The sequence below is a fragment of the Lynx rufus genome, unplaced genomic scaffold, assembly GCF_022079265.1.
Source record: "Lynx rufus isolate CCGP_SWC_20201006 ecotype Redwood Valley unplaced genomic scaffold, mLynRuf1.p SCAF_10, whole genome shotgun sequence".
In the NCBI taxonomy this organism is placed as follows: domain Eukaryota; kingdom Metazoa; phylum Chordata; class Mammalia; order Carnivora; family Felidae; genus Lynx; species Lynx rufus.
Window position 1 is genome coordinate 88,000,290 of NW_025814824.1, and position 25,286 is coordinate 88,025,575.

Sequence of the window (25,286 nt, forward strand, 5' to 3'; positions counted from 1 at the left end):
AAGGGGTGCCCCAGGTGAGAGGTGAAGACTGGGTTGGGCAAGGTGGAAAAGTGTTCTCGCCAGGCCCCCCGTGGGTCTGGTGGTGGGAGAGGGTCTCAGCAAAATGCTAATGAAATCAGAGCTGCCCAGGTGGGGGCCAGGCCCTGGTTAGGGTAGAATTAAGCAAATGTGCCCAACCTGTGGCGGACTCTTTTCCATATTTGATTGGTGCCGGCTGAGGGACAGCCACCCGCAGCGCAGCCCCCCCTGCAGCGGGGGGATTGGGGACATATGATGGGGGTGGGGAGCAGGTTGCTTTCTCAGTCCTGGGAGCCTGCCAGACTCCGAGTGGGCTGCGCTCGGCATTCAAGGATGCTTCGTGGAAGGGAGGGGGCAAAGATGGGCCTCGTGGCTCGGCAGGGAGCTTGGCCTGTACGACTGCCCCCCCTCCGGACCGGTGAGGGGTACAGAGGGCCGGACGCATGCTTGTCAGCCGTGGTGACACCTGCGGGTCCCATATCTCGACCGCCTTCCGGGCATCACCCCACGGAATCCTCACAACAGTCCCTGAGTAGTGTGCTGTGCGCACAGGGAAACTGAGGCGCGGAACGATGAACTGACTGGCCGAGGTGGCAGAACCAGCAGCCTGATTTGCAGGCCACCTTGGCCGCTGTGCCCGAGCCCATGGAATCGTCCTAAGCACCCAGCGAGGATGGCTATCTTCTTGTACCCACCTGAGATGGGAAGCAGGAAGGTAGCACGGCCCAGGAGCTAAGGGCGGGCAGACTCGAGCTCAGATCCCAGCTGGGCAAACTTGGGCGGCCCACGTCAACTCTCCTGGGCTCTTTCCCCTTTCGTAAAGCCGGTCGATGACCGGATCCCCCTTGCACCGTCTCTAAGGGTGGGTGAGAGAGGGCTTCGAGGGCCGGAAGGGTCCCCGGGAGTGAAGGAGGGTTGTTTGAAGAGCCACCCTCCACCCGGGCTCCACAGTGCGGGCACGGACCATGCCTCTCCGCGCCTTCCTGCCCCCACCCCCAGAACCCCTGCGATAGCACACCAAACTCCTGTTTTCTCCAGGAAGCACCACGGACAGCAGCGTGAGGCTCAGTGACTCTGAAGGAGAAAGGGGGGGAGGGCTCCCCGGGTCCACGTTGCTCGCTCTGACTGTTCCGCTGAGGCTCCCCGGGAGGTAGGGACAACGAGGGTCTCGTTGGCGGGAACGTTCCACGTTGTCGTCTGCCGAGAGGCCCGTGGCTTACAGGTGCTGGTCCCGTGGCACCGGGAGACACTCCCACGCTCCTTACCGCACCCCCACCTCCTCTCCAAATCTCTCCCCTTTAAGCTTTCTTGGCTTCTCTGGGCGCCCCGGGCACTCACGTCTAGAGCAAAAGCCTGCCCGCTCTGGTCTGAATCCTAACGCTGCCGACCAGCTAGCTGGGTGACCCTGGGCAGGCCCTCATTCTCCCCGAGCCTTGGCTGCCCCCTCCGTAAAACGGGGGTAAGCGACAGCGTTCATCTCCCAGGGTGGTGCATTTGGCTCGGTGCCCTGCACGCGAGGATTGCTCCGCAGATGTCTACAGAGTTCATCATTTCTCAGTCCCCCGCCTTCTGCCCGGCGCCGTGGGGTTAGCTACCCGAGTTATCACCGGTGACGATCCATTTTGCAGGCGGAGAACTAGGCCCGCTTGGGCTAAGTGGCCTGGGACCCTAGTTCTGGGGCTCGACTCCAGGCGGGTGTGATAGCCCAAACCTGTTGAGTCAGACTCTTGAGGGTGGAGGGCTGGGTGGGGCTTGGCATCTTATTATTATTTTTTTTAATGTTGACTTATTTTTGAGAGAGAGAGAGAGAGAGAGAGAGAGAGCATGCACGGGGGAGGGACAGAGAAAGAGAGAGAGGGAGACACAGAATCCAAAGCAGGCTCCAGGCTCTGAGCTGTCAGCACAGAGCCCGATGCGGGGCTCGAACTCACGAACCATGAGATCGTGACCTGAGCCGAAGGCGGACACCCCACCCCCCAGGGATTGTGCTGAGCACCTACAGCTAGGACCCCCGTTTCAGCTTGCAGCCCCCATCCCTCCCACCTTCCCCAGCCCATCCCCTGCTTCCCTCATGGCCTGTGTTTTGGGGGGTGCGTCCCTCTTTCCCTGAGAATTAGCACGAAACCTGTCTTCTCTGGCAGAACTTTTCAGCCCTTTGGGCACGCTTTTGAGGGTAATGACTCGCTTTAGAAAGGCCCCCTGTGTTCAGGGCAGGTGATGTTAGACACACAGGTTGCTTCAGGTTGCTGGGAAGGATCTGAACCTTAGTGACCAGGAAAGCAGGATCGGGGGCTTGACAGGGCCGCCCAAGGGCCACAGTTCTGGGGGACAGACACACCTATGACTGTCAACACAATACCTGCTCTCAAAATCCTAAATCGGATGTGCCTGGATCAGGATGTGGGTAACTGGGCCAAACACCTCCCTTGGGTGGGCCGGAAACCGTAGTGGCTCAGGAGTGCCGGCTAGAAAATGTGCAGTATTAGGGGCGCCCGGGTGGCTCAGTCGGTTAAGCCTCCGACTTCCGCTCAGGTCACGATCTCACCGTTCCGGAGTTTGAGCCCCGCGTCGCGTTGGGCTCTGTGCTGACAGCTGGGAGCCTGGAGCCTGCTTCCGATTCTGTGTCTCCCTCTCTGTCTCTGCCCACCCCCCACTCACACTCTGTCTCTCTCTCTTTCTCAAACATAAATAAAAAAAAAACATTTTTAAAAATGTGCAGGATTTTGGAAGCTGATTGTCAAACACAGATGCCATCGAGAGTTCAATTACATAAACTCCCAACTACACAAGCTATATTTAAAACAAGGGCAACATTTACTCCAAACTCCCCTCTTATCATTTTGCTACATTTACTATTATTTATATCCTTGGGGTCATTTGCATTAGGGGATCTGGGCAGCGAGAATAACTACACTCCCCTGTGCTTCTGGGCGGCTCCTGGTTTTGCCTTCACTGGTGTTACATTGTAGCTAGAAATTGGTTGTGGTGGAAGCAGTTATACCCCAGAAATTGGCAAACGTAAATCAAGGGTCACTGGTTGTGACACGTTTAGCAGCATACCACAAGCCATAACTTAAAAAAAAAAAAAATTTGTTTTTGGTTTTCCCTCGAAATAGACTTTATTTTTTTTTTAGGGAAGTTTCAGGGTCACAGTGAAGGTGAACAGGAAGTTCTCATCCCCGTCGCCCGCCCCTCCCACACGGTCGGCCCCACTGTCAACCTCCTCCGTTTGTCTGTCGCAGTTCAGGAACGCACATTGGCACATCATTGGCACCCCGTCCATAGGGTTTGGACAAATGGATAATGACAGATACCCACCACTACAGTATCCTACGGAATGGTTTCGCTGCCCTAAAAAATACCGTATTCTACCTGTTTATCCCTCCCCCGGATGCCCACTCCTTTTTCTTGTTTGCATAGTTTTGCCTTTTCCAGAATGTCATACGGTTGGAATCATACAGGGTGTGGCCTTTTCAGATTGACTTCTTTCACTTAGTAGGATGCATTTAAAGTTCCTTCATTTCCTGGGGCACCTGGGTGGCTCAGTCGGTTAAGCGTCCGACTTCAGCTCGGGTCACGATCTCGCAGTTCGAGCCCCAGTTCGTGAGTGCGAGCCCCGCGTCGGGCTCTGTGCTGATGTCTCAGAGCCTGGAGTCTGCTTCGGATTCTGTGTCTTCCTCTCTCTCTGCCCTTCCGATGCTCACACTCTATCTCTGTCTCAAAAATAAATAAACATTAAAAAAAATTTTTTTAAGTTCTTCATTTCTTCTCCTGGCTTGATAGCTCATTTCTTTTAAAGCCGAATAATATCCTGTTGTCTGGATGGACCACGGTTCATCCGCTCACCTTCCAAGTTTTGGTAGCTATGAATAGAGCTGCCGTGAGCGGCCACGTGCGGCTTTTGGTGTGGACGTGGGTTTTCAACTCCTTTGGGTAAATACCAAGAAGAGCGATTGCTGGGTCACATGGTTAAGAGTAGGCTTAGTTTCGTAAAAAAACCTGACCAACTGGCTTCCAAAGTGGCTGCACCATTTTGTATGCCCACCAGCCGTGAACGAGAGTAAACCTGGGTTGTTTAGGGGCGCCCGGGTGGCTCAGCCGGTTAAGCATCCGACTTCGGCTCAGGTTATGATCTCAAAGTCCATGAGTTCGAGCCCCACGTTGGGTTCTGTGCTGACAGCTCAGAGCCTGGAGCCTGCTTGGGATTCTGTGTCTTCTCTTTGCCCCTCCCCCACTCATGTTCTCTGTCTCTCTCTCTCTCTCTCTCCCCCTCCCTCAAAAATAAATAAGCATTAAAAAATTAAAAAAAAAAACTTGGGTTGGTTACAATATAATTTTGTAAAAAACTTTTTTCATGGTACGGTCTTAAAAATAATTGTTCTCTCGAGGTGAAACTTGGCTTGCCCACATTACTAGCAACGTGATATTCCCGTGCAGTGGGCAGAATATTGTCCCTGTTTTATTTTATTTTATTTTTTTTCAACATTTATTTATTTTTTGGGACAGAGAGAGACAGAGCATGAACGGGGGAGGGGCAGAGAGAGAGGGAGACACAGAATCGGAAACAGGCTCCAGGCTCCGAGCCATCAGCCCAGAGCCCGACGCGGGGCTCGAACTCACGGACCGCGAGATCGTGACCTGGCTGAAGTCGGACGCTTAACCGACTGTGCCACCCAGGCGCCCCATCCCTGTTTTATTTTTAATTAATTTATTTTTTTAGTGTGTATTTATTTTTGAGGAAGAGAGAGAGGAAGAATGTGAGCGAGGGAGGGGCAGAGAGAGAGAGGGAGAGGAGAATCCCAAGCAGGCTCCACGCTGTCAGTGAAGAGCCCGATGCGGGGCTTGAACTCACGAACCGTTCGTGAGTTCAAGCCCTGAGCTGAAATCAAGAGTCGGGTGCTTCACCGACTGAGCCACCCAGGCACCCCATCCCTATTTTAAATACGTCAAAGGCGGTAGGACGACTTTTCTTGCCGCCACTGGGGCCCTGGACAAGGGCTTGCCTCCTGGAGATGCCAGATTGCTGCTCACTTATTTCCTTAAGGAGGCAGAACCGAACATACGTCTCTTCAAATGCACCTCTGTGAGCCGTGTCACAGAGGAGTGTGTCAGGGGCCAAGGGGCAGTGAGATGATGGCCCATGTGACACAACCCTTGAGGTGCAAAGAGCCCCCAGAGGGGAGCAAAACCCATGCCCCCCTCTCTGCCTTTGTCTGGAACTCTCCCGCGCCCCTGAGCACACGGTGCCTCCTTCCTGGTCTCTGTCTTCTGCTTCTGTACGACAAGGACGTTGCAGCCAGGCTCAGGATTGACAGATGCTCGCCTTCTTATCAGACCCCCCTTCCTGAGCCCATGGCAAACAACCAGGGCCCCTCAGGATCGTCCTTAACACAGTGTCCCAAACAGCTGTACCAGGCGATTGGAAGTGGTGTGGGAAGGCGCGTCGGGGTCGCGTGCCTGATTAGTCCCACGCTAACCGGCTGTGTGACCTTGGAGACGCCATTCGTCCTCTCAGATCCTGTGCCTTCATCTGTGTAATGGGTTGATGAGGGTATCTGGTTCCCGGGGTTGCAGATGTGGGGACTCTGGAAAGTCACGGGTGCAGGGGGCCCGGCACACAGGGGTCTCCGTGGAGGGTGCCTGCGGGAGCCCCTTTCGGGGTCACGCGAACTCGTACGGTGTCGGCACGCGGCCCCGGCGGTCAAGCGAAGGCCTCAGAGCTGGGCCGGGCCTCTGGCTTGGGACGTTCAGCGCCCCTCCCCTCCCCAGCCACCCACCCTGGGCACCTGCGGTCGGCATCCTGTCCAGAGGCTTCTGGCTAAGGAAGGGGGGGGGGAGGCCACCAGATGGAAGGTCTGGTCACAGACCCCTGTGACCAGAAACTGTCGCAAGCTTCAGTACCAGGAGAAAGAAACCACCTTTAGGGAGTGGCAGCCGCTTTGTAGAATCCCTCCCTCCAAATTCACTGTCATTTGCTCCAGGCTCTACTCGGCCAGGTTGCTTCTTTGGTTTGCTTTTTACACCCGGAACCCCTGTCTGTTAGTCCCTGGCCTTCAGTGGCCCCCAGGCCCACTCGGCGTGCCTTACCGTTGGGCGGGGGGGATATCTTACTCTGGGAGGGGGGAATAAGGGCTGGGAGCTGGGTTAGGAGCCCCCAGTTTGCAGGAGTCTCCCCTTCCCGCACCAGGCTGCCCTTCTCCCGGCACCCCGTTCTGGGTGGCGAGGCTGGGGGATGGGGCCCCCCCAGCCCAGAACTTTAACGTGGGGCTTTGGCTGGAGAGTAAAACTAGACGGGCTTTGGACGCCTGGGTGCATTCGCCAAGGCCGTCGCAGAGCCTATCAGCCTTCGGGCCGGGAACTTTTTAAAAGTGTGGTTTTGTTCTCAAACCCAGAGTTTCTGATGGCCCACGTTAACAAGCCCCCCAAGTGAATTCAGAGGGTATTAATGGGAAAGTTCTGAACAGAACTCCCCCGTGGTGTAGGCAGCTCCGGGGGAAAAAAAATGCTCTTCTCCTAGTTTTAAGGGCGAACGTGGCACTTTGATGTGGGTCCGTTTTCTTATAAAGTCCCCTGCGAGGGGGGGAAATGCTAAAATTTAACCTGGAGCCAACAAATTACTTGCAATTTGCAAGCACACGTGCTTACCTCTAGGGGCTAAAGGCCGTAGTGTATATGCATGTGTGTGTGTGTGTGTGTGTGTGTGTGCACGCATATGTGTGTGTATGCGTATGTCTAAAGAGAGGGAAACCCGCTTCCACTGGCCGACCCACTTTAACCCGCTCAGATGGAGATCCTTTAAAGATCGTAGCTTCCTTTTTATGTTTCATTTTAATATTTATTCATTTTTGAGAGAGAGAGAGAGAGAAACAGAGCACGAGTGGGGGAGGAACAGAGAGAGAAGGAGACACAGAATCCGAAGCAGGCTCCAGGCTCCGAGCTGTCCGCACAGAGCCCCATGCGACGCTCGAACTCACGAACTGTGAGATCATGACCTGAGCCGAAGTGGGAGGCTACACCGACTGAGCCACTGGGGGGGGGGGGGGCACAGCTTCCTTTTAAAGGCAAAACACGACATGGACATGCCGTCTACCCTCGAATAATAAAAAAAGGCGCTTCCAAAGCGGGGCGGCCTGAAGCGCACCCCTGGGCGGCAGGGTTGATTTCGGGAGCATTTCGGAATGAGGAGTCGGCTTGGAACCTTCCTTGCCGAGAGAAAGAATCCACCCACATTGCTGAGCTGTCCCCCCGCGGAAGCCTCACCACCTCCAGGTGTTCGGGTCGGAGGACCTCAGCCGAAGCCTCAGGGGTTGCAGCTGAGGACAGGCTCTCCTCCGAGAAAGGGGGTGTGGGCGCCCCAGGTAAAGGCCGCTGTTGCCTCCGCCGACTTGCAGTGACCTTGGGTTCCGGGTGTGCGCGTGACGAGTTGAGGAGGCGGCAAAACTGATGCCGAGCCGCCTGGGGGGGGGGCGGAGTCCTGCGCCCCAGTGGGAGGCCAGCTGGGGTGCCTTCTCGATGGGTAACCTTGGTGCGACCGGCCGCTCCAGCCTCAGTTTCCCGACTGTGAAATGGACGGGCGATGGTAGCGGCGTCTTCGCAGAGGGTCACGCTGCGCGGAGATGCGCCCTCGCGGCGCCGAACCCCCGCGCTTGGCCAGGCCGTGCGCGCGGGGGCAAGAGGGCAGCGCCGGTCAACGGCTGGCGGAGGCCTCCGTGAACTCGGTTTCCCGGGATGGGAAAAGGGCAGTCCCGGTTCCAAGCCGGGGACGGAGCGGAGGCTGGGGGCGGGGGTGGGAGGGAGGTGTCGGAGCCGGAGGGAGGGAGGGAGGGGGAGGGCGGGCGCGCCGGCCCCCGCGCGCCCCGCGCCCACCCCTGCGCGCCCGCCCTCCCGCGCGGGCGGCCGCCTCGCACTCCCGCTGAGCGGCTTGGCGGCGGCGGGCGCGGGCCGCGCGGGGCTGGGCGCGCCGATCTATTAACGTCTGTGTGTCTGGGCCGCGGGTCTGCGGCGAGGCAGGCGCCAGGGGCTCGCCTGGAACCAGATGTGCCGCGGCGCCGCTCTGGCCGCCACCGGCGCGGCGCGCTCGCACGCACGGGCTGGCGCGCACATGGCCGGGCGGGGCGGGCGGCGGCTGGCGCGCCGGGCCGGGCACCACCCCCTCCCCCCCCCACCCCCACCCCCGCCCCGCGGGGTTCGGGGTCGACCCCGGGCCCGCGTGTGCGTAAAAGCGACCCCAGCCCTCCACCCGCCAGCCGAGCGCCGGTGCGCCCCGCCCGGCGGGGAAAGCGACCCCCGGGGCGCGGGGCTTCCCCGGTTGGGGTCCGCCCAGCCCGCTGGCCTCAGCCCCAGGAGGGAAGGATGGCCTCTTGGAGAGCCCCACCCCCTCCCCCCAAGGACCGGGGACTCTTCCCGGCCGCCCCCCAAGTTTGTTTTCTCAAGTCAGTGCGTAAGATTTTTCAAGTTCTGAGTCAGAGCTTCCCCTAAGATGAGGAGTTTGGGCCACACTGAGACATGCCAGCGTGGGGGGGAGGGGAGCAGGAAACGGGGCGAAGGAAACGTGGGGGTTGGCCGCTTGGAAGCGCATGGATGCGCGAGGGGGCTTTTCGTCCGCCGGGGTAAAGGCAAGGGTTTCAGCGAGGCCTGTCCCCGCTTGGCAACAAATCGGCATCGACCGCAGGACGGGCTTCAGCCTCCCCCGGCGGCTTGGGGTGCCCTGCCCTTCCGGACCCCCTCCTTCCCTCCCCGGGCCCCCTCTGGGGTGCTGTGGTGAGCAAGGGACTGGGCCCCCCCGCAGAAGACCACTCCCAGCAGGGGAAGTTAGGAAGATGGGGGCGGGGGTGGCCAGGAGCACCCTGGTCCCCCTAGATGGAGGCCTCGTGGAGAGCAGAGAGGAAGCACGGAGCAGGGTGGCGCTGTCGGTCTGGGCCGGCCCAAGTCTGGCTGCGGAGGAGGCGGGCGTCACCCAGGGCCTTGGGGTTTGGGGTGGTCCCCTCGGTTTGCAGTCCTTCCCGGACTCGTGGGAAGAGTGTTGCACAGAAAACCTTTGAAGATACGTGGGAAGAGTGCTTGCTCCTGGCCTTCCAGGCTCCTAGAAGTGGGGAGCTGGGACGCTGAGTGGGGGGAAGGGAACATCCGCCCCATAAACACCAGACCCCGGAAGCAGGTGCCTGTGGGGTGAGGGCTCCTGTACCTGCTGGGCCATCCCCAGGGGCTCGGGATGGCGTGGAGAGGGCGAGACGCGGGTGGCCGACCGGCTGGCCGTTTCGCCCCGCTGCAGAGGAGGCTCCCGTTCTCGCCACCGCCGGCCCGTTGGAGACCCAGGCCCACTGGATCAGGCTCTGGCCCCCAAATTTAGAGAAACAATAAATACATTCGTTTCTTCAGATGGGAGGGTCAGGAGAGTGGGAAAGCTCGTACACTTCACCCCGATCTACAGTGCATAAAAGTCTTCACGGATTGGGGTGGCCAGAGAATTGGGATTACCTCCCCTTCGGCCCGCAATTCCACCCATCCATCCATCCATTCATTCTTGCAATCAGTCATTCATATAGTTATTCATCCAGTATTTATTGAGCACCTATTCAGGCTGGGACTGGGAGGGCTTCCTGCTGGAAGCAGCCCAGCTTCTGTGGAAGCGTCCGTGAAGGACAGACTTTTGGGGGCACATTCGGGGAAGCCTCTGTTGGGGGGGGGGCGGGGCACCAGCCCTGGGGCAAAGGTGGCCTTTAGGAGTGTTTGGGAGTGAGACTTCAGTGCGCCAAGACCTGTCAGTAGCCAAGGTCTCCACAACACAGATGCAAACGTGAGGTTCAGAGAGGTTAAGTAACTCGCCCAAAGGCCGCCCAGCCACTAGATGGCCAGTCTGGGACTCTAACTGAGACCCATCTGACCCCACATGATATACTCTTGGCTGATGTGACGTAGCATGTACTAGGTCCCAGACGCTGTTTTCAGAATTGCATAACTGTGAACTCATTCAATCCGCGTAAGGGATATGTGGTTATCTCCGTTTTCTCGACGGGAGCACCGAAGTACAGAAAGGTTGTAACTTACTCAGGGTCCTGAGCAGTGAAGCTAGGATTTGAACCCCCGGCGGGAGGGGGCGGGCAGGCCGATTCCAGAGTCCAGCTTGTAACCATCGTGCTGGGTGCATCAGCTTCAATACTCTTGTGGGGAACCTGTTCTGGCAGGAGAGAGCCCAGAAGGTTCTGGAAGAGAGGTTGTAAGAACTTCCGCTGAAGTGGGTGGAGTTTGGAAATCCAGCGGGAGGACAAAGACGCGAGCCATTTCCGCGGCGGTTGACGACAGAGGAAAATCGGGCAGAACATAGCTGTCCAACAAGAGGGGAATGACTAGTGAGGTGGTCTTAGGACCCCCCCCCCCCGAGGTGAAATGATGCAGCCGCTCACCGTGAGCTTGACGAAGAGGGCGGAGCTTAAATGAACATCAACCAACACGTGCTGAGCCCTGGTCTGTGCGGCTCACAGCAAAAGGGAGTGAATCTTGGGGAATCCGCCCCCTAAAATCGTGGGGTGGTCATCGTCACCGACATAATAGCTAAGTGACTTGGGCACTTCCGAGGTGCCAGGGGCGTTGTCCGAGCACGTCAGGTACCGCTGCCTCCGTTTACAGTGAGGCAACCAGACTCCGGGAGGTGAAGCCACGTGTCCACAGAGCTCCCGTAGCTGGTGCGAGGTGGAGCCAGAACTTGAATGCAGCTATTTCCAGAAAGCAGAGTGCGGTCTAGTGGGTTGTCCACTGCACAACTATAGGGGGCACCAGGTACACTATAGTCTATGGGGATGGTGCCCTTGGAGTCGTGCAGTGCACAGCCTGTGCAACCGTACATGTTTGTCTCTGCTGCGCATGTCTGATCTTAACCCTGGCCTTTTCACCAATGCCTCGTCCAAAAAAGAAAATGTTATTCATGCACACCGTTAAGTGGAGTCAGGTGCAAGCTGGATACGTGTGGACGCGGGCCAAAAAGTCCGCAAAAAACTAAGCCGATAGGCTGGCATGGTGGGATCGAGGGGTGATTTTTCTTCTTTCAGAGGTCCTTCAGGGCTGGTCTTTGTTGTGGTTTGTTCCCTCTCCATTAAAAGAAGAAGAAGAAAAATTGGAATACCAGAGCAGCTCCCGCTGATACAACTTTCCGTAATGATGGAAATGTTCCCTATCTGTGCCGTCCCACTTGTGGCCGTTGAGCCCTTGAAAACGTGGTGACTGCGGAACGGGATTTATGTTGTTATTTCACTTGAATCGATGTGAACGGAGACGGCTGCGGGTAGCTAGCGGCTACCGCATGGGACGGGGCAGAGCCAGAGCGCCCATCGCTGCTTTTCGTGTCGTGCCTCGCCATTCCCAGTTTGCGGCCCTGAAGCCCGCGGTTGCCACACTTGTGGGTGGGAGAGACTTTGCCGCAAAGTCCCAGCGGGAGCGCCTGGGTGGCTCTGTCGCTTAAGCGTCCGACTTCGGCTCAGGTCGTGGTCTCGCGGTCCGTGAGTTCGAGCCCCGCGTCGGGCTCTGTGCTGACAGCTCAGAGCCTGGAGCCTGTTTCAGATTCCGTGTCTCCCTCTCTCTCTCTGACCCTCCCCTGTTCATGCTCTGTTTCTCCCTGTCTCAAAAATAAATAAAATGTTAAAAAAATAAAATAAAATAAAATAAAACTGGGACAGAGGAAACCATAGTGGGCCCTTAGCAGCAACTTCACCCTGGTCCCAAAAGGGTTAACCAGAGCCGCTCTCCTCCAGGGAGCAACTGCTTTGGGGACGGACAGACTAGGCATAAATTGCTTGCCTCGTAGCCTGGCTGGGTGACCCTGGTCGGTGACTTCCCCTCTCTGAACCTCCCCATCCCCCACTGAGAACAAGGCTTAATACCGGTCCCTTCCACGTTTCTGAAGGCAGGGCTCTATAATCCAGGGCCAGGTACGTAATCAAGTTTAGTAAACGGAGGCCAAACAGAAAAAGGGAAGGGAAGGGAAGGGAGGGGAGGGGAGGGGAGGGGAAGGAAAAGAAAAGAGAGAAGAGAAGAGAAGGAAAAGAAAAGAAAGAAAAGAAAGGAAAACAGAAAAAGGGAAGGGAGGGGAGGGGAAGGAAAAGAAAAGAAAAGAAAGGAAAAAGAAAAGAAAAGAAAGGAAAACAGAAAAAGGGAAGGGAAGGGAGGGGAGGGGAGGGGAAGGAAAAGAAAAGAAAGAAGAGAAGGAAAAGAAAAGAAAGGAAAAGAAAAGAAAAGAAAAGAAAACAGAAAAAGGAAGGGAGGGGAGGGGAGGGGAAGGAAAAGAAAAGAGAAGAGAAGGAAAAGAAAAGAAAGGAAAAGAAAAGAAAGGAAAGGAAAAGAAAAGAAAACAAAAAGGGAGGGGAGGGGAAGGAAAAGAAAAGAAAGAAGAGAAGAGAAGGAAAAGAAAAGAAAGGAAAAGAAAAGAAAACAGAAAAAGGGAAGGGAAGGGAGGGGAGGGGAAGGAAAAGAAAAGAAAGGAAAGGAAAAGGAAAGAAAAAAGAAAAGAAAAGAAAAGAAAAGAAAAGAAAAGAAAAGGGAGGGGAAGGAGTCCCGTGTCCTCACCCACAGGCCCAGCTGCAGTGACGAGAGCAGCCTAACAGTCAAGACAGCCTTGGAGCTCCTCTGAGCTGAGCCTCAGACACATTTTCCAGAAGGCCCTGGAACTCACCAGCGGGTCATAAAAACCCTCTGGCGGTGCTGTAAAGGTTACCCTCTCTGGGAGCGCGGCGTGGATCCAGAGCCAGGGCTCCGCGAGGTCCCGCCGGCCTCGGCCTCGGGAGAGGGGCTAATGGGCACGGCCTCGGTCTTGCCTGCTCCCTTGGGGTGGGAGGGGGCGACCGGTGGGGACCCCGAGATGGAACAGGGGGCGGAGGGGGCGGGTCCTTCTGGGGCAAAAGGGACTTGGCTTTCCGTCGCGCTGACTTTACAGGGTGGGGTCTGCGGACCGGATTCTCCGAGTCCGTGAATCACCCGAACGAGGTTCCAGGCAGAATTTTGTGTGCACCTGTGTTTTTCTGGGAAGGACCCGTAGAATTCCTCAGATTCCTCCGGGGGTTCACAGTCGAAACGGGGGGGGGGGAGGACCAGTGAGCCAGGGCCTAGGTTTCCCTTGGGGAAAAAAAGTCAGAGCGGGGACAACGGTTGTCTGTGTCAAGCTCTCAGGGGCGCCCCGGACTGTTCCATCGGGGACAGGGGGGCGATGGTAACTCCTCTCACCCCAGCGCACAGATGGTGAAACAGGGCCCCGAAGCGAGGGAGAGGGGAGTTTTCCCCATTCTCAGATGCTGGGGGGCAGAGGGAGGCAGTCATTTGCTCTCTGGGTGCGCTGCGGGTTGCCCCTCCCCCACTGTCCCCAAGCGTGCCCCATGGCTGGGTCAGGGGTAAGCCGGGGACGCGGGGAGCAGGGGGGAGGCACACGTGTGTTCTCAGGGATCGCACCTCGCCTCAGGGGGCAGAACGTGGGACCCCAGTGCCTCGCTGGGAGCGTTTGGCCAAGCCGGCGCCCCCCTCCTTGTCGCCATTTCCGCATCTACAAAAATAAGGGGCTTTGACAGAGGAGCTGTGAGGGCCCTTCAGGTCTGAGCCCTCGAGAAGACGAGAGTACCAGGCTTGAGGCCCCCAGAGCTGTTTGCGGGTTTCCTTCGGAACCGAGCTCTCCGAACGTCTCTCTCCCTGACCATCAGTGCTCACCGCGGTTCCCAGCAGGTGCCGGGGGCCGGCTTTGCGAGGCCCCCCCTCCCCAGGCTCCTAACTGGGAGGCAGGACCCCACGCTGGCCCCTGAGCGGCAACGTCACCCCGGTCTGGAAGTGGTTAACGAGGGCAGCTTGCCTCCAAATACCAACCCCTTATTAAAATGTAGGTCTGACAATAAATTTGGCATTGGGCCACCAACCTCAGATTAAAACCAGACGGGACAGACACTGCCCTCCTTCTCTGACCAACTTATGAGCCGGGGGGAGGGGGGCCTGCTCCTCTTCCTCCTGAATGACTCCCCGACTCCCTTCCCTCCTGTGCTCCCACTTTCTGGAGGTGGTTTCGGGGTGTGGGGAGCGGAGGAGGCTGGGCCGACCGCCGATGTCGAGTTTGAACCCTTGGCTCTTGGGCTGCTAAAGCCAGAGGCCTCGGTGCGGGACACAGGAGGAGGCTCGGGAAACCCAGAGCCTTTGAGATGGCCAGCTGTAGCTGGCCTTGACCCCCTGGCCCTTTTCTGTGCCTGAGAATAGGACGTAGGTATTCTCTGCCCAGTAGCTTTGTCTCTGCTCCCCCCTTGGGCCCAGTGACGCCATTTCTCAAAAGGCTCCTGGGCCTGAGGCTTTGGCCTGATCTGTATCTGGCCCCTGGCTTCCCCCAGGGGTGGCAGCCCCACATGTCCCCTCTCCCATGGAGACGTTCTGCCCCCACCCTTTCCTGTGTACTTCTTTTTATAGACCGACTTTATTGAGATATACTGCACGGGCCATACAATTCATCCCCTTAAAGTGTGCACGCCAGTGAGTTTTAATATGTTCACTTGTGCAACCATTACCAAGATTTTAGAGCTGAAACCCCGCACCCCTCGGTCATCACTGTCCATCCCCCACCCCACCCCACCCTACCCAGGCCCTAGCAGCCGCCGACGGACATTCTGTCTCTCTAGGTTTTGCTTGTTCTGGACGTTTCTCGTCCTCGGAATCCTTCATTATGCGGCCCTTCCTGGATGGCACGGGCTGCTTTTACGTAGCACGGTATTTTTAAACATAAATAACGTTTTTAAAGGCTCGCCCACATCAGAGCATGAATCAGCACCTCGTTCCTTTTTACGGTCAAAAAACATTCCATTGTGTGGACAGACTACATTCTGTTTACCCAGTCATCAGTTGGCCGGGCGTTTGGATTGTCTCCAAGTTCGGGCTGTTTGGAGTATCGTGGTGTGGACGTAGGTTTCATTCCCTCCCCCCCCCCACCCCCCCGGGGTAGATACCTACCAGTGAAACTGCTGGGTCAGATGGTAACTCGGAATTTCACATTTGGAGGACCTGCCAGACTCTTCCAGAGCGGCTGCACCATTGGACTTTCCCGCCAGCGGTGCACGGGGGGGGGGGGGGGGGTCCAGTGTCTCCAAATTCTTGTCGGCACTTGTTATTATCTGCCTTCTGATTCTAGCCGTCATACTGGGTGTGAAGCGGCATCTCCTTGTGGTTGCGCGTTGCATTTTCTTGATGACTCAGGACGAGCACTTTTTCACATGCTTGTTGGCCATTCACATACCTCCTTTGGGAAAACGCCGATGCGGACCTTTTGCTCATTTTTAATGGGATGGTTTGCCTTTTTATTGTCGTGTTGAAAGCGTTCTTCATATTTTCTAAATACGAACCCTTACCGAATATGCGATTTGTGGATATTTTCCACGTTCTCTGGGTTGTCTTTTTTACTGTCTTTTTTTTTTTTTCCTTAATGTTTACTTATTTTGAGAGAGAGGGCGGGGGAGGGGCAGAGTAGAGGGAGAGAGAGAGCATCCCAGGCAGGCTCCGAGCCGTCAGCACAGAGCCCAACGCGGGGCTCGAACCCACGGATGTGAGATCATGACTAAGCTGAAGTTGGACGCTCAACTGACCGAGCCGCCCAGGCGCCCCGACCCCCCTTTTCACTTTCTTGACGGTGTCCACCAAAGTTTTAATCTTTATGAAGTCTGATTTATCTTCCTTTCTTTACTGGCTTGTGCTTTGAGTTGTCCCATCTTAGTAACCGTTGTCTGGCCTTTTGAAGGGCAGGGGGAACTGGGTTTGGATGCTCGGACTTCCCATTGTTTTCTGGAGGGAGGCCTTCCTTCCTTTATATTGAGAAATCTTTTTGAGACCAAACTTCTTGCCCAGTCCTGGGGATATAGCAGTGACAAGGCGCACACAGTCCCTACCTCCTAGAGCTGAGCTAAAGGGAAGAGACAAGCACAAAGTGGAGAACCGGAACAGAAGAACAACTTCATCGCAGACGTTCAGGAGAGGGAGACAGCCCAGGAGCCCGTGGCAAGGAGATCTGGCCTGACCTGGGGGCTTGGAAAGCCTTTCAGGGCAGGGAATTTAGGTTTAGACTAAAAACTGGGTAAGCATGAGGCAGAAGGAGTGCAGAGGGAAAAGCATGTGCAAAGGCCCTGAGGTGGGGAGGAGCTCATGTGGTCTTGTAGGGTAGATTCCATTGGTGCACTGGGTTTCTTGGGGTGGGGAGGGGGTCCAGTCATCGTGTGGAAGTGTGTGCAGCACCCCAAGACCTTTGTGCATGTGAAGGAGAGGCTCCAGAGCCTAGAGAGACCCTAATGCGTGGCAGCTGCCTCCAGGGCTCTGTTGAAGTTTCTAGGGGACACGTGGGAGCCTCCCCCAGCCTCCTCTAGACTCCAGGGTCGGCCGAAGCCTGCTTAGGCCCCCTTGTAGCCCCACCGGTCACTGGCCTGGGGGCTGTGAGGGGAGTATGGGCGTGACAGTCCCAGGTTTTCCATTCACGCGTTCACCCAGCACTCAAAACAATATTTGTGAAGAGTTTACCCTGAGCTAGGTCCTGTGATGGGTTCCAGAGATACAAAACCCAGTAAGTTCCAGTCCCTGCTGGACGAATGACCCCACGTCTACTCTACAGTGTGGCACAGCTATGACAGGGGTCTGGGAGGGCTTCCTGGAGGAGGGGGCATTCTGCTGCTGCAGGTAAAAGTCAGGGAGGGACAGAGGGGGGCGGTGGAAAGCCCAGGAATGGTATGCAGAAGGGGTCCACAGTGAGGGGTGGGCACGTCCAATGTGAGTACCACCAGCCCTCCTGAGGTCCAGGCCCTGGCTCTGCCCACCAGGGTGGCCTGGGTGGCCCCATCCACTGGATAGAGCCAGAAAGGCCCTCAAGAGAAAGCCTCTGTCCTTCTGTTGTGCTCATCACTGGATTTGCCCAGCCCTGGGCTGGGGGCCGGGCTACCTCCTCTCTCCATTATCCCAGACGACTGGCTACCAGGGACGTATCGAGAAGAGAAAGGGCCGCAGGGGTGGGCTTTCCTTGCTGTGTGACCCCGGGTGGGTCCTGGCCCCTCTCTGGGCCTCCCTCTGCCTTCTCTGTAGGACAGAGACAGCCCTGCCCGCCCCTCTTGAGGCTGTTGGGGGCCTCCGGGAGGTGATGCTGGAAAGTCTGCCTGTGTGATCTCACCCGAGGACCCGAGCCCCTCCCCTGCGTCTTAGGCCTGGTCCCTCAGTGTCCGGGACCAACGCCAGCTTGGCCGGACATGAAACCAGCTCTTAAGGTTCCTCGCTTGGGATCCTGGCTGGAGTGGGGCCGGCCGCCTAGGGAAGCCCTTCTCCAGAAGGCTCCAGGGACCATGTTTCTTCTCCTTTCTCCCTCCTCCCCCCTCCCGTCTTTGCTTCCTTTCTTCCTTCGAATGTTGGCCTGACTGGGTGCCATGCTCCCCTCTGGCCCTGTCTCCCAGGCTGGGCGGCCCGCGCACCCTTCTCTCCTGCGCTTCTCCAGCTGCTGCCTTCCGTGTCCCTCCTCCTGGTTCACCCTAAGCCCACGGAGAGATTCTCAGAATCCCGCTGCGGGAGGAACGAGGGTGCGGACCTCTTAGGGCCGGTCCCCCCGCCGCGCCAAGGTGTTTAAGAACCTGGGCCTGGTGCCCATCGGCAGGTTCAAATCCCAGCTCCGGCCTTGACGAGTCTTACGGCTTTGATGTGTTGCTGTCCCGTGTGAGCCTCAGGTGCCTCATCTGTAGAATCGTGGGCTAGGAGCCCTCGTGTAAGGCCCATAGGAGGGTTAATGAGGTCATTTCTGTTGTTCCCAGTTTTCCGGGAGATTCCAGAGGCTGGGAGTCGCTAACAGATTTGCCCTGGCCACTCTGCTGGAGATCATTCCCCCTCAGCCACGGGGCTGTAGGCCTCTCACGTCTCACCTGAAGAGGTGAGACATTTCCCTTCGGGTGTCCCCCTCTTGGCCCAGGAGACAGCTAAGGACAGATTCCAGAGTTCCCGTCTGAGCCCCGACAAGGCAGAACCAGGGGTCTTTCAGAGGAACCCTCGTCCCTTCCAGGAGACCTGGGGGGTGGGCCCGAAGCTTTTGCAGGCCCCTCCGGGCCCTCCACCTTCTTTTCTCCAGTCTTCCTCAGACTTTCCCGGCTGTAAATATTTCTGCAGCTTGGAGCTCCTTTGACCAAGGGCCGGTGTTAATTTGTTAAATCCACATCAAGGTCCTGGGGACCCGTTGTTTGTTTTTGCGAACGTGTTGGCAGAGATCACATTGTGGGGGGGGGGGCGGCGAGGAGAGGGGCTGCTTTTCTGGTCAGAATAAATGCTAATTAATAAAAGTTATTTATTTGGGTTGGAGCTCGCCGCGGCCCCGGGGTCAGGCACAAACTGACTATTTGAAGCAAAAACAAACAGAGGGTGTCTCTCAACAGCTTGAGGAAGGCAGAAACGAAGAGGCTGGGTTTATTTGTCTTAGGAAGAATTTGCAGTTAATTCCCTCCAGACTATTTAGACCCTTAAATTACACGGAATAAGAAAAACCATGGGTGCAGGGGAGAGAAGCCAGGACCACTCGATTATCTGGCTGAGAGCGGAGTTTTTAAATGTCTTTGGCCCGCAGTCAGCCAAATAAATGGTACGTGTGAAATAATTTAATGGCAGAAAACTGTGCACAAGTCATTCTTTTTTTTTTTTTTTTTTTTATTGTAATGTAACCGGGGGACGAAGTAATTCGGTTTTAAGGGAGAGGGAGCGTGGGCGGCGGGCCTCCCCCATCTGAATACCTTTCTCTCTCTCCCCCTAGAGAGAGAGAGGCGGTTTCAGGCTTTCTTTTTCAACCCCAGAGAAAAGCAGGACTTTTACCGAACAAAAGGAAACTTGGGGACTAGCCCGACTTGGAAAGGGGGGGGGGGGCGGGGCCAGCCATCGCTGGCCTGAGGCTTAGTGAGTATTTATTTCTTTTCCAAATGCTTCAGAGTCCCAGCGTGGAGCCCCCAGGGGGACACACGCCCACCGCAATACATTTCTCAGGCGGTGACTCAGGGACTTAGGTTAACAAATATCCAGCACATCCGCTGGGAAGCAGAGGCCAGCCGGTGGGTTCGAGCCCCGGGTCACCCTTAGGATGATGCTTCAGTCGTCCTCGGCCGCCTCTCAGCCTCTCAGTCCCCAGCAGGGACTGCAGACCCGTCTTTCTAGTGCGGGCTGGGTCGAGGAGACCCAAGGGCCGGGGAGAAAGACCCTTGGCTTCCTCATAAGCGACAATGCTAAGGGCAGCCGCCATTTATTGAGCAATTACTATGCTCTCGGCACGGAATTAAGCTCTGCTCCTCTTAGGAGCTTTATGTGACTCTGGGCACGCTGTTGGTTGTCCCTTGCCGCTTCCAGAGGTGTCGTCTTCCTTCGGAACAAAAGCGGGGCCGAGGGACGTACTTCCCACAGTCTGGGATGGAGACCCAAGGGCATTTCCGCACTTAGGCCTCCTAGAGCCAGGACTGAGATTGTGACAGACCCCTGCGTCACCTTCCCTGGGAGCAAGGCGGGTGAGGGAGGAGAGGCCGAGCCTACAGCCCCGGGGCCGGCTGAGCCTCTGACAAACATGAATTCCAACCCAGAGGTGCAACCTTGGCCTCAGTTTCCCTGTGTGTGAAATGGGGTCACACCTCCCAGGGTGGGGGTTGGGGAGCGGGTGGCCCGCTTGGCACCCCCCGTGGCCCCAAACCAGCTTTGGCTGAGCGGCCCCCGTCGGAGCGGCCTTGCTGTGACCCCGGAGAGAGCGGACCCCAGACCGGCGAGGAGCCCCGCTGGGGCTGGCGTGGCAGGTTGTCGGGGACCTGGCGACACATGCCTTTGCCTGAGGGTTCCGGCTCCAAGTCACTACTCGGTTTAAACCGGCGGCGAAAGAGCCCAGTCTCTTCCGACGCCCACTTGGCGGGGCAGAAGCTGAAGAATGGTTTTCATTTAGACACCCTCCGTTTGGGATCGCTCGGAAACTTCTCGAAAAAGTCTCCTTTTTTGGCCGAAATGCCTCCTGCGTTGGGTGTGTGCCCAATCGGCGTTGCCTGAAGGGGGACGGAAGTCGTCTCTGGGTTGGCTGGTGTTCCAGAAGCTTCTGTCCCCGCTTTCGGGGCTGTTGATCACCCCCCCCCCCCCGTTTTCAGCTCACGGGCCCTCGTCGTTTGGGTTTAGATTTCCTCCCGCTCCAGGGGACAGGGATGCGGGGCAGAGACACGGTCACAGGCACCAGGCATTCTCCTCCACTTTTCTGTTTTCTGGGGGGGGGGGGGGAGGGGGGAGAAGGCTGGAGCCAGGCCAGGGGACGCAGCGGCTCCCTTGGGACCACTCGCGTTCCCCGTCGCTCCCCAGCCTGTGTCTCCTGAACATCCCGCTGAGCCAGGGCCGTGGGCATGGTGCACGAGAAGATTCTTCGCTGTGGGGGCCTGTTCTCGTCCTGAAGGGTATTTGGCGACAGCCCCCGGCCTCCACCCATTCAATCCCCGTGGCACCTCCCGCCCCCGGTCCTCACAATCAAAACTATCTCCAGACACTGTCAGATGTCCCCCCGGAGGCAGAACTGCCCTCAGATGGGAACTTCTGGTCCAAACTCAGCTGTAAGGTCGTCTGTGCCCGGGCATTCCCTGAGTCCTGCCTGAGAAGACGCCCCCCCTTTGCCCCCACGATCATTTACCAGTCCCGTGGACCACTTCAGCCTCAAGTCCAATCAGTGGATTGCCCCAGCGGCAATAAACCCTGCTCACGTGGGATCTGATTTGAAAGCAGGGACCGAGTGGTAGCCATTGCCGGGCCTGGAATGTTCTAGATGCTCAGCAGAGCCAATACCCGGCATTGTGCAGACAACACTGAATGTATGAAGGGAACGTGTCGCTGGGGAAAGCAAAGACACAAGGCGTGGTGGACTGAACTCCCAAAGGCCGACAATACGTTCTGTTGTCCAAACTGGGCAAAACAGACCTTCGCCTACACCGCTGGTGGGAAGGCTGGTGCGGGAACCTGGCCACATCTAGCGTTTTTTTTTTTTGTTTTTTTGTTTTTTATTGGCCCGGCGATTCCCGCTTCTAGGAATCTATCCCAAACAGGCACTGGCAAAAATAGAAAATCATGTCTTCACGAGCTTATTCATCGTGGCACTCTTTCAGTTGCGGAAGACTGGAAACACGCCAGAGGCCCATCCATAGGACCCTGGTAGGATAAACCAGGGGACGGTCCCCCAGCCAAGGGCCTTGGGGCTGGGGAGGGGAATGTGAATGATTTCTGTGCTCTGGATGGAGGGATCCCTGAGATAGGTGCTAAGTGGGGAAGAGGTGAGGTGGGGGGCAGGACGTCGTAGGCGACTTTTTGATAGGAAAAATATTGTACATATTTTGTTATATTTGCAAAGAGCGATGCTCCGGCAAAAGCAAAAACGGACCTAAAAAAAATAAGTCCCTACGCGTGGAGGGAGGGAACATGAGAGAAAATAGAGTATGCAAAACAATCCAAATAAAGAGGGCTGTGTTTGCTGTATGCGAGATGGAATGTCTGGAATATTATCAAGTAAAAAACAGGCAAGTTGAAGCACCAATGTGTTCAGCACGGTCTCATGCTGGTAAGTTTTTTAAATGCACATTTGTAATCTGGTAAAGCGTGGGGAGAGGAGGGTACTTTGTGTCACTTTTTTACCCCCTTCTGGTTTTCGAATCTGTTCCCGCCACCAGCAATGACATTACTTTGTTATTATCATGTACGTTTTTAATGAGAAAATCGGATACGTGAGGAAGGGCTGAACTGGGCAGTGTCGCGGGTGGTGCCGGTGAGCGCGGGAGGGGATCCCGCGTGGACCCGGGTGATCCGGAGGGCTGCCTGGAGGAGTGGGCAATGAACTGGGCTCTTGGGGACGAAGAGTCAACAGTTCTGCCCGTCGATGTGGCAATAGTGGCTGAATGCCCCCCAACCCGTCCTCTCAAAAGACAGGGTGAACCTAAAAGGTAAGAGTTGCTGACCCCGTGCGTTCCCTAAGGTTGTGCTGGGCACCCTTACCTGAGCCGCCCGTTCTGAACCAGAGGCCAGCACAGACCCTTGGTCGGCCTCTCTGCTGGGACTCACCCTCTGGCTCATTTCCACCTCCTGTGGAATCTGACTGCTTTTGTTCACTGTTCTATTCCCCGTGGGCCCTAGCACTGCGCCGGTCACACAGTAGCTGCTCAGTTAATACGTGCTGAAGAATGAACGGATGGATGAATGAAGGGATGCGTGAAGGAGAGAATTCAAGGGATCCGCTCCCGCTCTCGGGGCTGGACCCTCCATCCATCCGCTGAGGGAGACACACACAAGGGGAGCGCCCAGCGCACGCTGCCGAGCCAGTGAGGGGGGGGTCGGGACCCCCTGGGCACCTCCGGGGGCGGGGCGGGGCGGGGCTGCACCTGCTGACACTCGATCCCTCCCCCAGGTGAGTGTCCGAGCCCCGGGCGCGGCGGCGCCGCCAAGCGGAAGAAGAAGCAGCGGCGGAACCGCACCACGTTCAACAGCAGCCAGCTTCAGGCGCTGGAGCGCGTGTTCGAGCGCACGCACTACCCCGACGCCTTTGTGCGCGAGGAGCTGGCGCGGCGCGTCAACCTCAGCGAGGCGCGTGTGCAGGTGAGCGCCGCGCACGCGTGGGCGCCCGCGGGAGCGCGCAGCCCCCTCGCCCTCTGGGGGGCGCAGCTGCTGCTGCGGAGGGGCGGTAATTAAGAGCGGGAGCGTCAGAGGCCCGGAGCACCGAGGTTCGAGTCCAAGCCCTGCCACCTCCCAGCCGTGTGGCCTTGGGCAGGTTACCTAACCTCTCTGGTGCCTCCCTGTAACATGGGATCGCGTGGGTCTATTTCCTGGGGTTCTTATGAGAACCAAAGTAGTTGATATATTTGGGAGTTTTAGAAAAAAAATTTTTAAATGTTAATTTATTTCTGAGACGGAGACAGAGCATGAGCGGGGGAGGGGCAGGGAGAGAGGGAGACCCGGAATCCCAAGCAGGCTCCAGGCTCCAGCCGTCAGCACAGAGCCCGACGCGGGGCTCGAACTCACGGACCGCGAGATCATGACCTGAGCCGAAGTCCGTCGCTCCACCGACGGAGCCCCCGGGGGCGCCCCTGGTTAATATGTTTGTAAGCGGGCTTGGAGCCGTGCCCGGCGTGGAAGGTTTGGGTGAATAAACGCCGTGTTGCAGTGTTCAGCCCTGCTCTGAGCCAAGTGCCCCTCTCTAGTTGCAACCTTACCACGGTGAAGTGCTCCTTTTTGCATCCCTTTCTCCAGCACACGCTTACCCAGCAGCCTTAGCATCCCCATCTTCCGGATGAGGAAGCTGAGGCTCCGTGGGGCCGCCCGTCCAGAGCTGGTGGCAGAGCGGGCCCGCACCGCCGTCCCAAAGGACTTGGGGTCCCCCCTTGCGGCCTGCTGCGCCCCGTTCAGCACGCCTTCCCGCCCCCAGGTCTGGTTTCAGAACCGCCGGGCCAAGTTCCGCCGAAACGAGAGGGCCATGCTGGCCAACCGCTCCGCCTCGCTGCTCAAGTCCTACAGCCAGGAGGCCGCCATCGAGCAGCCCGTGGTTCCCCGGCCCGCCACCCTGAGCCCCGATTATCTTTCCTGGACGGCCTCGTCCCCCTACAGGTGAGAGCAGGAACCCCTTCTGGCCGGAGGGGGAGCAGCCTGGGCGACCCGTGCGGCCTCGTAGGGCCCGGGGCTCCTTTGAGCATCTCAAGACAGCTGTGCATGGTGCCCAGGCGCCCCTGAGGCCTGGGCCTTCCGTGTGGGGACACGTGTGTGCGCGCGCTCATGAGTGTATGCGCGTGGGTGTTCCACGAGCACGCGTGTGGCTGTGTTTCGCGAGTACGTGTGCGCGCGCGTTTCCACGTCGGTATGTGCACATGGTTGTGCGTGCAAACACGTGCGCCCAAATGTGCACGCGCGATTGTGCGCGTGACTGTGCATGAATGTAGGGGCGAGAAGATGAGGCCTGTCTGGAGGGGGCGGGGAAGGACCCATCAGGCCACCCTGAGGAAGTTGAAAACCCGGAGGAAGATTTCCGGGTTGGCAAGAAAGCCCCAGCACCCTGTGTCGATCTCCCTGGGAGGCCAGGGAGGGCTGAGGGCACGGCTCCCCTGTCCCAGGGACCTGGCTGGGGTCCAGAGCCACGTTCTGGGGCAGTTTTGTCCTGGTCAAAGCTGGAAAAAGGCGGCAGGGCAGGAAGGAAGAGGGAAGGGGTGTCAGGGAGTCGTTTTTCTGTGCCCACAACTCCAGGGGGTGACACCTGTCCCTTAGTCCGTGTGAGTCACTCTGCTGGAGCCCTGGTCTTGTGGGAGGCAAGATCCGGCGGGTCGGCTTGTGGGGTCAGAGTCCTCGTGATCCCATGCTGGCCAGCTCTCCTGCCCTGTCCTTACCCGGAGCGGAAGAGCCACCAAGAGGTGGTTTACCGTGTCTCCATCCTGCTGTGCACCAGGCCCAGTGCAGGTGCTGGGGGGGGGGGGGGGCGGGGGCGGGGACGGGACCCAGGACCTGCTCTCCTGATCCAGGGAGGGACGCCTACAGATCCACAGGAGCTGCCTGTGTCCCCGTGCTGTCTGCGGGCATTTCTGACTCCTCCCCAAATTCTGCAGCCCCGGTCATGCCCATCCCGTGGCGGGGAGGGCTTCCCGGGAACGTAAACCGAGGAAGGGAGGCGGGGGGACCAGAGGCTGGGGTCCAGGGCTGGCAGCCAGAAGCGGTCGGCTTCGGGCATCATGTCAGCCACAGCCCCATGTCCTGGTATCTTCTGTCGCCCCCAGCACGGTGCCGCCCTACAGCCCTGGAGGCTCAGGCCCCGCGACCCCGGGAGTCAACATGGCCAACAGCATCGCCAGCCTCCGTCTCAAGGCCAAGGAGTTCAGCCTGCACCACAGCCAGGTGCCCACGGTGAACTGATGGTCGGCCCGCCAGGACCCAGCTGCCCGCCTGGTGTCACAACGGCAGAGAGGGCAGACGTGCAGGAGAGTGCCCTTCTCCTGTCCCCTGTCTCCGGGACACGGATCTCCTGGGCCCTCTCTCCAGTCTGGACTCCCGCGCCCAAGAGGCTGCTGAGATCCCGGGAGCCTGGCTCAGGCCCCCGTCTACAGCCGTGGGAGACTTTGGCCCGTGACCTTTGGGGGGGGTTGGGCCAGAGGTAGAGCAGGAACCCCACAAGGACTGCATTTATTTTGTGTATTAAAACCAAAAAGCTTTTGTCTTTAAGAAATAAAAAAAAAAAATTTTTTTTAAGCCCCAAAAAGGTTGAGGGAGGGCGGGCGGACGAGGGCAGCAAAGTAACT

At 57.6% G+C, this 25,286-nt stretch overlaps 1 protein-coding gene across 1 annotated transcript in view; it reads left to right on the plus strand.

The window, feature by feature from the left end:
* PRRX2 (paired related homeobox 2) overlaps positions 1 to 24,903 on the plus strand; it is a 41,071-nt gene extending 16,168 nt beyond the window's left edge. The window contains exons 2-4 of the mRNA XM_047100249.1: positions 22,421 to 22,608; positions 23,435 to 23,613; positions 24,768 to 24,903. Of these exons, the coding sequence (XP_046956205.1) occupies positions 22,421 to 22,608; positions 23,435 to 23,613; positions 24,768 to 24,903 (503 nt within the window). The remainder of the gene's footprint in view (positions 1 to 22,420; positions 22,609 to 23,434; positions 23,614 to 24,767) is intronic.
* The last annotated feature ends 383 nt before the right edge of the window (positions 24,904 to 25,286 follow it).